The following is a 15,525-nucleotide window of genomic DNA, read 5'->3' as shown; positions in this document are numbered from 1 at the left end:
AGAGGAGGAGGTCTGATTGTAACTGTAGGGACTGAAGGTGTAGCTCTGACTGTAGGAGAGTTCTGACTGGTGCACAGCTTACTTAGACCGTAGGTAATGAGGGCACAGCTCTGACTGTAGGGATTGAGAGGACAGCTCTGATGTTAGGGACTAAGGGCTGAACTCTGGCTGTAACTGTAGGGACTGAGGCCATGGTTCTGATTTGCAGTTCTGAGATCTGTCAGCCTTGGCTCAATTGGTAGCTGTCTTGCCTTTAAGTCAGAAGATTGTGGGTTCAAGCATCATTCCCAAGGTCTGCAGACATTATCCAAGTTGATATTTTGGTGCAGTACTGAAAGAGGTGCTGTGATTTGGATGAGATGTTAAACCGAGGCCCCGACTGCCCTCTTGTGTAGATGTAAAAAAATATAATCACACCCCCAATGCTCCTTGTACTCTTCAACCTCAGAAGAGCATCGCCCTTGCAACCCACTGTAACAGGTTTCACACTAGCCAGCCCTGTTACCTCTTTGAGTTCACTAAATAGCATTAAATTAAAGATCTGTAGTACATATCAGGAACTAGATTGAAACTTCACTCCATAACTGTGAAATGAGTAACAAAGATGTTCATTCCATCAGTCTCTGTCAGAGTTGAACACAGTCTGAGCTGTGCCATCTCTTTCTACAGCTACAAAAAGACCTTCCCCAAGCTGTCGAATGTTACTGCTAATCAGGACCCAATTGTTGTCTAAGAACACATAAGTGCACCCAAATCCAAAGGATGATATGTTAACCAGCAGTGCCATCCATTCCCAAAAGTTACTGAATGATCAAGAAAAAAATAACCGAAGGCTTGATTTCTGATCTGACAGTTTGGCTCATGCTCACAAACAAAATGGATCTTAGACTCCTCTGTTCCTTTACAGGAGATATCTATGAACTAAGGTCATTTTTTTTGTTATTGTCATCTTCATTGGTGCTGTTACCTACATTACAGGTTCGTCTCTGCCATGACCACTCCAGCCAGGATGTCGCCAGTGGACTTCAGAACCCCTATGTCCCCAAAGTCACCCGACTCAGAGATGTCACCACCAGTCTCTAGTCTGACTATATCCATGCCGTCTGTGGCCATAAGCCCTTTAATCGAGGAGGAGAGGCCTCTACTTCTGGTGACCCCGCCTAGACAGCGGGAGAAGAGGCAAGACCCTTACAAGCAGTACCGCAACTCTGCCAAGGACAGCGGCAGCATCCAGGCCAGCCCACTGAGGGTGGTCGAGGACGACGAATACGAGACCACACAGGAGTACGAGCCGTCACTCGAGTCCCCCAAGAAAGGGGCCAGCAGCAGGAGAGGCAAAAGAACAAAGGCTAATGGCCACATTTCACACAAAATGGAAAGCGAGAGCAATCAAAGCTCGGAGAGCAGTAGCTCTGACAGTGAAACTGAAGATGAACGAATAGGGGAAGAAACGCCCTTTCTGAGCATACAGAACCCCATGGCAACGAGTGTAGAATCAGCCGCTGCATACCGATTGGCTGATAACAGGACTAACTCCACCAATAGGTACTCTACACAGGAGGAGTTGCAAGTCAGGCTGTCCAATGTAATTGCTAATCAGGACCCAATTGCTGTCTAAAAACACATAGATGCACCAGTAAAACTTTATTTTATATAATGAAGTACTCCGGATACTTTACTTTAAATTAAACATTTTATTTTATTTTAGCAGAAGAATCTTGCAGCTGGTAGAAAGTCTACAAGTTTTTATAGATTAAAATATATATATGTAAAAAAAAGTTAGCATTCACAATACTAATGTGCCATATGTAGCGTTTTTACAGTATTTCAACACAGAAAGATATCAATGGTGCCTTTATGTTACTTTATGCTGAAAATGGAGTCAGTACATCAGTTGCCGTTTCACAGTCCTTCTAACAAACTTCTGATAAGGGATTTCCTTTAGAATTTCCAAGATATGAGGGTATTTTTCCTGCGAAGTTCAGAGTGGGATACAGCAGGTCCGTTGTTGGCCACGGGAGGTTGAGAAAATAAACCCACGTGCATGAGGGAATGAAGGAGATTGGATTTTGATCTGCTCGTTCAGTAATGTTTCATTACTGTGGTTTCTGATGGGACCTAATGGCTTATAAGATTAAACAAACTTTCCTTATGAGACCAAAAGTAGGAGTTAAAAGAAAAAGCCAGAATCTTGTGAGCGCTGTTATTGGGGATCTTTCTTTTGAGGAAATCTATAACAAACGAGTTACTACTTCACGTATAGCTGATTTTGAAGGTGAACCTGTATGAGCATACTTCAAAAGGGAGTGTATTATATATGCAATGGAGGAACAGTAAGGTTATTCAGTGAGTTAGGTCAAATTATTTCAATGAAACTGCTTGCTTTAAAAGAGCAGTATCAGTTTTCTTGGCGCTTTTGTAGGCCCACATTGTACTCTGTAAATACTGCAAAGCAACCTCTTTGGGAAACTAACATAGTATTCCCTCTTTGAACCAGGCGTCAGGCGTTAAACTAAGTATACATCTGAATTGTTCTGCCTCACTTGGAGGAATTTTGGGTCAATTTTCAGCTACACAGTTAGAGGAGTCACTGCTTGGAAGGAAGATGATAGATCTTGGCAAGGAAAGGCGGGGAGTGAGTCACTCGACTTGAACAGTATCTTCCCTTTGCAAGTCACAGGGCATAGGATCCTGACTGATGGAGTAGGCTGAGAGCCTTCGATGGAAGGATTCTGTCTTCTCTACTTTAGGATTCTGTAATGGTTTCTGACTATTTGGAACAAACTGTTAATATATTCTTCTTGTCATCATCTTACTTAGTGCCATCAGCTGCAGTGAAAGCAGGCCTCTGTGTCATATAACTTTTACCTTCATTGAACTGACACAAGTATTGAAAATATAATGGGATGTGGGAAAGTTAACCTTTTGGGGTAACATCAATTAAAAGCAGTTGGAGATGCAGATTACCGTACATACATGTTCAAAATACACAGCATTTAACCTGCATTTAGCAAAAGGACAAAGTTTCTGATATCTTCCTGTGTTTGTGAAACAGACGCATTTAAAGCCTCTTTCAAATAAACTCTTTTTTTCTGTTTTAATTGTGTACTTCATTATCAATCCAGTCAATGTAGTTGCAACAATTTCAGTTCCTTTCTCGCAATAAAGAAAGCTGAGTGCCATCTGAACTCTCAAACAATAACCCTCCGCTTTTTACGACATTACAAGTTCTACGGTTAAAATCAAGGAAACCCAGAGGGTTATATGGCCGTCAAAAGTGATCAAACCAGTTCTTTGAACTTACCGAAGATTTGAATTATTCAAAATTGCAATAGAATGTTTATAATCAGCACTCGTTCATTCTATCACTACAACAGAGATGTGTCAGAAACTTCAAGTGTGTTATCAATTCTAGTTGTCAACCCTGTGTTTTCATCACTTTTAATGCTGTGTCTTTTTAAATCATTGTGTGCATGTTAATAATACAGAAGAAGGATTGTGCGATGTTAACACACTCATGACTCCAATGGAATTTCTGCAGTCTTGTAATGAGCAAAGTGGAAGTATCTGACAGCTATTCAAAGCATCCAGTGGAACTAGACATTCTTTTCATTGCTCTTCCTGCTTCCCATAAATCTGATTACATGCAGGGTGATAACCATTTCGAAACTTCAGATGATGAAATATTTGATATATTTTGCAAGTGGCAAAGAGACTGTTGGTTCTTTAAGGGTTACACTGAGGAAAGAGGTGTCTGAAATAGGTCAAATGGACAGTCGATATAGGGAATCAGACTCCTTCATTTCCAATTTGCTCTAAACCCCAAACCGGACAAACACAAACGTCCAGCAATTAGAAGAAAACTGACCATCCTCAGTCTAGCAAGAGTCCCCACAGCTTCTGCCAATTAGCTCTCTCTGGAGAGGTGACAATGGCTTCATTTCTTTGAACATTGAACCCATCCTCCACCTTCCTAAGCTGACTTTAGGAAATGAACCTTACATCCACAAGCAGTAGTTTCCAGCGGGTTACAGAAACTGAAAACAGCAGGGGTACATTCAAATACTGGTTTTTCTTTTGGGTGGGTTGGGCAGCAATCTGCTGTGAAATTAGTTGAGAGTTTTGTTGAGGTGCTTCTCATCACATGTTTACGCTGTTTGCAATCTGCAAATGTTGAAGCACCACTGAGGTAGAAATGATTACAATAAGTATTAACTGTTACGGCATACAATGAGCATGGTATACATCCTAATCTGCCAAGAAAACATGCATGTGATGTTATAATTGTCCTTTTTTTAAATGTGCATGAGATGTAAACAATGAGCAGTAATCAGCTGTTGGTTCAGACAAACACTGTTTACACCTTTTGACTGCACCCCTACAGTTTTCAGTATTCTGTTATTTCTTCATAACTGATTAATTTAGTTTTTAAAACAATATAATATCCTTAACATTTTGTATCTACTGGTTAGTTACATTCTATATTATTTAGAGGCACACTAACCTCACACTGATGTTTTAGGTTAGGGCACTAGGACATATAAAAGTGCTAATACTGTGGACAGACTGTTTTAAACAGGTGGTGTTTAAACTTCAGACCATTTTGAGTTAGACACGGGTAAAAGGCACCTTTATAACGATTGCTGGATTTGACTTAAAGCTAAAAGCAGAGAGGAAAATATAAAATGTCGTGGGGTGGGAGGGGAGGGAGAGCAGACTTATACAAAAAGAGAAAGAACTAGTATTCTGATCCCTGATTCCATCTTATTACTGTTGATTGGTCTTTTCCGACAGATCGTTTTACAAATGGTAAACCTACTGCAGTTATAAGTTAAAAGAGTAAGGCGAGAATTTACATTCAAATCAGACAACGCCTCACGTTTGCAACAATTTGTCTGTTTTTTTTTTGGGTACTCCCCTAATTTTATTTTTTGTGTGTGTTGGGAGAGAGAGTTAAAACTATGTCCGGAACCCATGCAATTTGCTTTGGTATTGGCGATCTTTATTTGTCCTGTAACTGTTATTATTAATGAGCATTCCTGTGAAAACTCTCGAATGTCACTCTGTGAATATCATGGCAGTACTTTTATTATTTATATCACAGCTTTCTGACATTCAGTGAATTTAGCTTCATGTTGTTTGTAAAATAACCTCTGAAAAATATATATGTTCTATGTTTCACATTTTTTCCTGAATTTTTTGTTTTTTAAAAAAAATTAAAAAAGGTATAAAAAATAATTTATTGTCAAGTATAAAGGCTATCTATATCTTTCTTGTGAAAAGAATATAATCTGCATCTAATTGTTAGATGCTACAAATCCAGTATATGCAAATTGCAAAAACACCTTGATGCATTTTCATTTTTGATCTTGATGTGGCTTACTTTGAACAACGTTGAAAAAAAATCCTGCAAGTTATACATAGCTTCAGCTGAAGGCTGCACTTGCAATCAGTGGACCAGGAGCAAGAATGTACTTAACACAAGTTCAAATATTCCATTATGATTTTCATTTGTGAAGTTACTTTTTTTAAAAAAACAATTAAACCATTTCATATCAGACACAGACATGATGTGTTTCTTTATCCAACTCATCTTGCAGAAAGCCTTCGTGTTTTGCTAATTTTCATAGCTTTGTAAAATGCATAAAATAGCTCACATCACAATCCTATCATATTAATTGACAAGAAAGAAAGACATGCGTTTATATAGCCGTTCACATCCATAGGATGTCCCAAAGCACTTTACAGCCAATTAAGTATTTTTTGAAGTGCAGTCACTGTTGCAATGTAGGAAACATGGCAGCTAATTTGCATTCAGCAAGCTCTCACAAACAGCAGTGTGATTATGACCAGGTAATCTTTATTTGTGATGTTGATTGAGGGATAACTCCTCTGGCTCTTCTTCAAAATAGTGCTACACGATCTGTTATGTGCATCTGAGAGGGCAGACGGGGCCTTGGTTTAACATTTTGTCTGAAAGATGGCACTTCCGATGATGCAGCACTCCCTCAGTACTGCATTGGAGCGTCAGCCTAGATCTTTATGCTCCAGTCCTGGAGTGGGACTTAAACCCACAACCTTCTGACCCAGAGGTGAGTGTGCTACCACTACCACTGGGACTCAAGGTCAGGACAGCAGCAAGTTCTCTACCTTTAATAATGAGACGGTTAAGTTGGAACCAAGAAAACAAAATTCAAATTCGCAAGATGTAATTTCAAGATTGCAAACTTTCAGGACAGACTGGTTCAAAGCAGCCTCTCTGATCTGAAACCAGCTCCTTTCAACAACATCACTGGAATGAATGCTTTTTTAATGTGCAAGGAGAATGGGCACTTCATGGAGCAGTTTCTATTCATCTCTCCGGTCCATTCAACTGCTCTCTAATGGCTAAATAAAGGAACTTTATCATTCAAATTTGCACGGTTACTGAGGGATAATAGTGCACTGCAATATAAGTTGGTCAGTTTCGTTACACAAGAAGTGAACTGATAAATCCACATTTGGTTTCATTATAAAGGTAGTGCTCTGGGATGTATCAGAAATGACTATTGTGGGGACTATCGTCAGCACTGACTGGAACATTGGGCTTAGAAAGTTAAATTATGAGGACAGGCAGCATACTTGTGTTCCCTTGTGTACAGAAGATTGACAGGTGATCTGATCAAGGTATATAAAATGATAAAATGGTTTGCTAAGGCAGATACAATGGACCCATTTCCTCTGGTGGGGGAGACCAGAGAAAAGAGGGCATGATTTTAATATTAGACCCAGGCCAGTCAGGAGCAAAAATCAGGAAGCGCTTTTTCTCACAAAGGGTGCTAGAAACCTGTAAATCTGTCTCCTCACTGCCCGCCACCCAATCCTCCCACAAACAAATGTTGAGTTCTAGAACAATCGAAACTTTCAGGACTGAGATAGATTTTTTGGGATAAGGGTGTCAAGGGACATTGGAGCAAAGGGAGAAAAATAGAGTTGAGGTACAAATCAGTACAGGCTCAAGGGGCTGAATGGCCTCCTCCTGTTCCTCCATTCCAATGCATAAAGATGAGTTTCACCAGTTTGATATCGGCAGTGCATGATGTTACACCTTCAAATCATCTATTTCTTCGCTGCCAGCAGGATGCGTAAGTGAATGGTAAATTTTGGAACAAACTGAGACTCTTCACATCTCCAGTGTTGCAATAGACTTGGGAGGAGGGAAGATTATTCCCAATTCCTTTTCAGTGAATATAACACCCAAATTATTTGATTTCCATATTAATCTGTCAATAAGGCAATGGAGCTGTAATTGGTCTTGGGCAATAGCGGACAATGGACAATAGCGAATCAGATACTCACTGTTACACAATGTCCGATTTTCCTTTCTCAAAACGAAATGCATCAGGTGGGGGTAAAACAGATGGCCGCTTCCGCACCAATTATCTGCCGTAGCCCAAGACTAATTGCACCCCTAATATTTAAGGTACAGAATGGTTAGCATAGGAGGCCATTCGACCTGTTGTCTGTGCCAGCTCTCTGCAAGAGCTACTCACCTAGTCCCACTCCCCAGCCTGTTCCCTGCAGCCCTGCAAATTTTCTCTTCAGATAATTATTCGATTCCCTTTCGAATGTTACAATTGAATCTGCCTCCAGCACACTCTAAGGCAGTGCCTTCCAGATCCTAACCACACGCTGCATAAAAAGGTTTTTCCTCATGTCATTGGTTCCTTTACCTATTACCTTAAACCCCTGTCCTCTGGTTCTCAATCCTTCTGCCAATGGGAGCAATTTCTCTATCTACTTTGTCTTGACCCATCATGATTTTGAACACCGCTATCAGATCTCCTCTCAACCTTCTCTAAGGAGAACAGCCCCAACTTCTCCAATATATTCATTATTATCTAATATTACTTTATAATCTTTTGCAAACACGCAGTAATACCAGCTATGCAGAAAGTGTCTTGCAAGTTATGTTTTGCCAGCACAAAGACAGTAGGATTGTGTTGGATCCTCAATCCCATTGCTGATCAATAAGTTCAAATATTGCAATTACTCGGAATTGAATCCTGCCACTTTTCTGTGCTGTTTACCTGGGTCTGATAGGAAATATATTGGTCGGAATTTTTGTTCTGGGTTTAGGACCCCAATATCAGGTGAATTTCTGGATCCCAACCCCACATCGCATCAGTCCCTGATACCCAACGCGATTTTTGACGAGCAGGCCAATTAAGGACAGTGGGCGGACTCCTGAGGCTGGACAACCAATAGGAGGCCCTCCAGCAGTCACAGGTTGGCGGCCCCACCGTCAGAGGTGGGCGCTGCCGCTGCAGGTAGGAGAGAGAGGATCAAGATGGAGGTGCTGTCTGGATGACCAGCAGCCGCAGCTGTTGCCTGATAGCTATCGTGGGTACAGTTGGCATTTCCCTCGGTGGATGGAGTGCTGGTCTCTCCCAAGTCTGCTGCCGAGAGGCTGCTTCCATCCCCTTGCCTCAGTGGGTGGCCTGCATGCCGACTGGAAAATTCCAGTAAACTGGTGGCGGGTGACCTTTACAGGCACTTAAATTGGCCTAATAGGCTCCCAGAATGAAACTGGTCTGGAGGCGGGGCCATGGTGTCGGACATAGCGTCTGAATTTAAACTGTTTCGCCAGCAGATGGAACTCTGTTTCCTGGATCAAGAAGTGAGCAAACCAGAGGAACAACATGTGAAAATCAAGATTGCTCTGGGCAACAAGAGCCTGCAATGGATCAACACATCAGGTTGTCAGCTGAGAATTAGAAGGATCCTAGCAAGATATGCACACACCTGGAAGATCAGCTCAAAGTAAAAATCAATTTCCGAGTACATTGGCTTGAGCTTATGACCCATCAGCAAAGGCAAGATGAGTCCATTGACCAGTTTTTTTACAAGGTGCTGAGACAAAGCTCAGGAATGTGACTTCGCAGATATCGACTTGTCAAAATGGATTATAGAGCTAGTAATCGCCTCTCCCCTTCTACAGGCCTTTCAAAAAGACCTTCTAGAAAAGAAGGGCACACCATAGACGCACAACTCAACAATGGAAGGAAATTTGAAGCCATCATGGCTGGGCGCCAACAGTTACAAGCATTGGGGGTGGCTATAATAATTGGAATGGTAGCTAAGGCTCAGAAGTCTGCTATGCCTTGTGGCAAATGTGGCCTGACTCACCCAATTCGCAGTTGTCTAGTGTACCAGGACCCGTGCAAAGCTTGTGGCATGTGAGGACATTGGGCAAGGCAGTGCAGAAGGCCGAGCTCAGATATTGCACACAGGAATGGTGGCAGATCACTTGCAGAGAGAACATCTGCAAGACAAGATGGTAAATGCAACAAAAGGTCTGCCAACACACAACAAAAGTCCAAGCAGGTACATCAGGTCAGCTGAGAGACAGATTGTCAGGAGGACACGGATGAAGAATGCACTCGTGCATACAGCGAGCAAGCATTTCACATACTTAATTTGAATCTACACGTCAATTCTATTACACAATCTGAGGTATTTGCCCTCATCAGGATTATATGTCCACAGAAGAGTGACAAGCATAAGCTCAGAGTAAAAATTGACAATGAAGCAAGTGCAAACATTCTACCCAATTGTGTACTGAAGGGCATGTATAAGAAATAGGAACCTACGGTATGATCCACCACGGCTAGGCAGACTGCCAACCGAGTGCATTGGAACTATAACCTTACAATGCAGCTATGGGAGCTCTGAATGGCTACCACAAATGTTTTATATTGTAGACACAGCTGGACCAGCTGTTGCAGGACTTCCAGTCTGCCAAGATTCACAAATTGTCACAATACATGAGGTCAGCACCGCACCGAAAGGTACGGAAGGTTGCAACTTTGAGTGCATTGAGTCGGTTAGAGATCTGAAACTACTTTACCCAGACAGGTTTGATGCAATCGGCGATTTCAAGGGTGATGCCATATTGCACGCGATGGAGGATCCAGTTCCTACTATCCAATTTTAATTGCTCCACTATTGATATCGTGCCTTTAGCTGCCTAAGCCCTAAGCTCTGGAATTCCTTCCTAAATTTCTCTGGCCAGAATTTTTCATTGGGCGGGAGGCCCCGTCCACTGGCTGAAAAGTTGGTCCCGAGCCCGCATCCACCAGGCCTGGGGAACCAGACCGGGAGTTTTCGCTCCACAGTCCTTTAATTGGTCTTGGAAGGAAGTCCCACCTAATGGAGCTGCCGGCCAATCAGTGGGCCGGCAGCTCTTAGTTCCAGCAGCACCTCCGGGAGCGATGGTCACTGCTGGGGCTACACTCAGCCATTACGAGCAAGGTGAAGGACGGCCCTGGAAGACAGGTAAATTTTTAGGGCCTCACCAGGGACCGTCGGTCAGGCCCTGGCAAGGCAAGAGTCGTACATTGGGGGCAGTTGGGACTTCAGGGGCGGCCCTCCGTGGGGCACAGGGTTCAGCAAGAAGGGATTTTTGAGGCTTCTGCCGTCCGTCCACCAAGGGTAAAATACCCGCCGCAGCGGGAGGAGGCTTTTAATTGCCAGTTAATTGACCACAAGGGCCTTGATTAACCTGGAGTGGGCGGGAGGTAAGGGGGTTGGGAACATCAACTGCCCCACCCCCCCTTGCCTCCCACTCAATTTTTCACTGACCCCCCCCCCCCCACCACCGCCCGCCACCAGGCTTCTTGTTTGGGGGGTGTTAAATTCTGGCATCTGGCTCGCTACCTCTCTTTCCTCCTTTAGGACACTCCTTAGAACCTACCTCTCTGGCCAAGTCTTTGGTCATCTGCCCTTCTATTGCTCAGTGTGGCTTGGTGTCAAATTTTGCTGATAACACTCCTGTGAAGTGCCTATGGACATTTTATTACATTAAAGGCACTTTATAAATAAAAGTTATTGTTGTTGTTCTTGTTCCCATCTCTTCGGACTATTCAGAACATATCCCAGATTTTGGAGAGACCCTCACAGACCCTTGCACAATATTACTCTTTTCAAAATGCTTTTATATCTAATAATTTTATCTGTGCTTCACCTTGCTTCCATGTAGACAGAGGCTCAGTTAGAATCTCATCAATCTGTTGCATGGCAGTGATTAATTATGCCTCTCCCATCTACCTTTTCTTCATCGTTTTTCTCTCTCTCCTTACCTGATTGCCTGGGCTCTGCCTATTTTTTGCCACACAAATCCTTACCTGCTTGTCTCTGCCTAGACTTCCTTTGCTGTAGTTCCAGCATTAACTTGTCTTTGCCTCAGCAAAAGTGCAATGATAATTTCCCAGAGCTTCCAAGCCAATGACCTACTTGTCCCTTGTAGTCATTTGAAATCAGCTGGTTCACATACTCCTCACTCCAGACACCCATGGTGACTCATTCAGGGTTGCCAGGGCCATGCAAAGTCTGAATGAACAGATTTAAGTGAATGCAAAGGACAAGAAGGCCATTGGCCTGCAAGTTCTGGCAATAAGCCTGCCATGACTAAGGCAAAGGACTTGGGGCAAGCTCATTGTCAGAAATGCAGAGAAATAGGCAGAGGATCGGTTAGGCCTGGGGAGAGGAAGCTAACTTTATCGCCCCGTCCTGCAGCTATTCGGGATGTGGGTGTGTTTTTAATGCTATTCCTATTTAGATACTTATGATATTCTAAAAGCGAATGTTGACATGAAGATGTACAGCCAGCTGACAAACATAAGGGAGATGATAGGCCTTGAAAGAGATCTAAAATAACTGAATTGCTGGGCTGCTGAATATCTGAGATTGATCACTAGGTGATGACTTTTAATGTGTAAAGTAATGCACATTGGAACAGTAACGGAAAGCATGTGTGCATAATGAATGGGTGTCCAATAGTCAAGGTGGGGAATAAGGTTTGGATGTGGTTATTCATCATTCTTTTCAAGCTTCTAGCTAACATGAAGCTATTATGAGCAAAGCTAATAAAACATTGCCCAACCTCATCTCGATTAGTGGCAGAGCCATGGTAAAATCACATGTGTAACGTTACAGGTCATCTTGGACATTTCTTTTTTACAAAATAAGATACATGGAAAGGATTCTGAGAAGAGTAATGGGGCTAATGTTGCAATTTAGGATCCAAATTACGAAGCGAGGCTCATTGGGGGAAAGGCAAGGGGAATTCAGAAGAAACCTGTTCACCCAGGGAGTGGTGGAAATGTGGAACTTGCTACCACAGGAAGTGGTTGAGGAGAATAGGGGAAATACATTTAAGGGGAAACTAGATAAACATATGAGGGAGAAGGGAATAGAGGTTTATGCTGGTAGAGCTAGATGAGGAAGAGAGGAGGAGGCTTGAGTGGAGCATTAACGCTGGCACATACTGGTTGGGCTGAATGGCCTGTTTCTGTATGGTGTATTCTATGTAATTTGCCTTCAACCCGGGCATAAATATTAATAAGCTACCGCCTGGATCAAACTGACTCAGTACCTGTAGGTTTATAAATATATCATCAATGGTTTCACTAGTTATGTATGCATATAATTCAAATTGGTTAATATTGATGTCCGTTCCATTAGTAAAAAAAAAATTACAGAATCATAGAATCTTACAGCACAGAATGAGGGCTGTGCTGGCTCTTTGAAAGACCTTTCCAACTAGTCCTACTCTCCTACTCTCTCCCCATAGCCCTGCAATTTTTTCAAGTATATATCCAATTCTCTTTTGAAAGTTACTTTTGAATCTGCTTCCAGTACCCTTTCAGACATTGCATTCCAGATCATAAGAACTTGCTGAATAAAATAATTTCTCCGCATTTCCCCTCTGATTCTTTGTCAATTACCTTAAATCTGTGTCCTCCCCTAACAGACCTCTGTCAGCGCTCTGTTTATCAAAACAATTCATAATTTTGAGCATAATCATAATTAGGTTTATTGACTCATTATCTTTCCTCTATTCCTCAATTACTCCCAATAATATTCTTTCCCTCTTGCTCTACTTCCCTTTTAGCAATAACAAATTGTTTAGTCTTGTTCTGTGTGCTTCACAATTGCTATTTTTGTACTTTGAGTTGACAGGTTAGCCATAAGTTGGTTATGTGCCGATGTCACATTTGCTTACTGGTAGCTAGGTTTGTGGGAAGGAACATGACACTGATATAAGCTCTAACAATGTAAAAATTCTGTACTGTGGAGTCATAGGGGGCAATATTGGTCAATGTCAGTAGCACAAAACTGACTAGTAGCGAATCGACAGCTGGATCTTCTGCACAAAAGGCTGCAATTTGCCACCATCGATGGATCCCAGCCCCCATAGGATCATCACCATTTAACAGTAGCGAGAGCCGGAAATGGGTTGCAACCATTTTTTTCGAGGGAGGGGAAACGATCAGTGCATGAGTCAGTTGTCATGGTGCATGGTTCTAATCGTTAGCTATCATTATTTGCCCTCTGACCTTACTATAAAGACTGCTTTTTGACTCTTTGGTCTGAAACCAATTGACACCAGTTAATGGTTAATGATTAATGGGAACTGGCCGTTTTTAGGGAGATTTTGTTAAGACACCAATTTATCCCTAATGCATTTAAAACAGTTCTGATAGATGTGGTCTAATGAGGCTGATCTGGTAAATAGGACATTCCAATTCCATTAGGACCTCTAAGTTAAAAGGGCTACAACTGTAATGTAATTTTCTTCTTGCCATTTTCCATTGAGTAGCCCAGGTGAAAGGCCAAGACCCATGGTGCAGTATTGAAAAGACAAGAGAGAATGAGTTACCACAGGGTGCAGTAGTTAGACTAGATTGGGCTTGGCTTTCAAAAGACTGGGGGATGTAGGGGGAAGGAGAAACTGCGTGAGGTAAAAGCTTCTGTTGTTTTGAGATCCTAGCAAAGACTGCATTAGAGATGGAAGAAGATGATGCAGGAAGTCTCACTTTCAACACAGGGGGAAGAATATGAGGAACAGGATAATAAAAATAATCAGTAAGATTGGGGCCCTCAAAAATAGCACAAACATTTGTAGTGAAAATGTTAAATTTCAATAGTTTAATACACTGGAAAAAAAAAACAAGGAAGACCAAATCAACAGTTTCAAAAGATAGCACCACAATTTACCAGGAACTGTTTCACTCCAATGCTGGAAAGTGGAATCTAAATTTAGTATTTCCTTACCATTACCAACAGTGCAGTGTCTTCATTTCACACCCTGCCCCCTTCCATAAACAACCTTCCCTCAGCTGTCCAGTATGAGGACTCCTAGCTGAGTCATCTGGAAATGTAATATATTACAATAGAAGCAAGTAAATTGTATTGATTTAGATCCACCCAGATTATCCTGCAGTTTCTGAATTGGATTAGTTAAACCTTTAAGAACTACAGTAAGATCCTGTCCAAATAAAACAACATGTAAAGTTCCAATACGAAAATTGAAAGGCACCTCACCTCACCACCAAATATTTGAATAATCCACATGTACAAATTAATGAATTGCATGAAAATAGTTTTGTGATCCTTTTAAGTGCAATTTTAATTCAAATTAAGTGACTTGGAACTAACAGAAGTAGATCATATTCTGAGAATAGGGCAAGTTAAAAAATTCATCCTACTGCAAGCAGACGTTCTCCATCTCTTCCATTATAGCATTCAGAGGGTAAAACTAATGGAAAGCCCTCTTTCGCAGGTACAACTGAATGTAAAATGGGTAAAAAGATTAATGAAGAAGCATTTTCATTTACATAAACATTCACACAGGATTGTAAAATGATAGTAAAAAAAATGTGAGACAGTACAAATGACTTAATCTTTCAGATACTGACAAATAGTTGGGAGAACTAGATTACAGAAAGCAGCAGTAATTTGGCTTATCTTGATTTATAGATGCAGGAAGACCCTTCATTCCAGCTGAAGCATCCAATTGTTTCTTAAATGCTTTTAGTGCCTTTTGCTTCCACTACTTCAATCAGGGGTTTAGTTCACACCTTCTGAAGAATTTCTTGATACCAGCCCTGAAACTACTTTTTCTTGTTTGAAGCTGTTCCCAATCTGGCAAGTGAGTCAATAACCAGATCATTGATTTTAAATTATTGACAAAAGATCTGGAGGGATGAGGAGACATTCTTTCCACTTAGAGAGTTGTCGGCATCTGGAACACTCTACCTGAAAGGTGGTGGAAGCTGATTTCTTAAATAATTTTGAAAAGGAAAGGGTGAGGAACTTACAGGGTTACTGACAAAAAGCAGGAGTGTGGGAAGCAAACTTGCTCTATCAAAAAGCCAGCACAGGCACAATGGGTCAAATGACCTCCTTCTGTGCAGTAAATTCTAAGTTAAATTCTGGGTTTAATTTTCCATTCCCTTAACAATCGCCCATCTTTTTAGAAAACCATCTCGGACGTCTCTTTTCTAGGCTGAAAAGCACAAGGTTCTCCATGTGTTCCCTCTTCAGAATCTCTTATTCCTGCTCTGAAAATCAATTAATCTTAATCTGTATCAGCAATTGCAATAGATCAGAAGAAGCTCCGTTGATGGAACACAAAGGAGCACTGTCGCCATGGAAGGACCATCAGAGAAATCAGAGAACTTGGAAAGATTACTGCTCCAA

The 15,525-nt window shown here is 41.7% G+C and overlaps 1 protein-coding gene and 1 long non-coding RNA gene across 6 annotated transcripts in view; one reads left to right on the top strand and one right to left on the bottom strand.

Annotated features, from left to right (window-relative positions):
- nrg1 (neuregulin 1) overlaps positions 1 to 3,097 on the top strand; it is a 175,645-nt gene extending 172,548 nt beyond the window's left edge. For all 5 annotated transcript variants that reach the window (XM_068045166.1, XM_068045163.1, XM_068045176.1 and 2 more), the window contains one exon: positions 979 to 3,097. In XM_068045166.1, coding sequence (XP_067901267.1) covers positions 979 to 1,618 — 640 coding nt within the window. In that variant the 3' untranslated portion in view covers positions 1,619 to 3,097. The remainder of the gene's footprint in view (positions 1 to 978) is intronic.
- The window catches only part of LOC137376502 (uncharacterized), a 130,369-nt gene that overhangs the window by 22,095 nt on the left and 92,749 nt on the right, over positions 1 to 15,525 (bottom strand). The gene's annotated exons all lie outside the window — the stretch shown is intronic.

The sequence above is a fragment of the Heterodontus francisci genome, chromosome 1 (assembly GCF_036365525.1).
Source record: "Heterodontus francisci isolate sHetFra1 chromosome 1, sHetFra1.hap1, whole genome shotgun sequence".
NCBI lineage: Eukaryota > Metazoa > Chordata > Chondrichthyes > Heterodontiformes > Heterodontidae > Heterodontus > Heterodontus francisci.
Note: the sequence above shows the minus strand (reverse complement) of the source record. Positions and strands in the feature narration are given on the sequence as shown.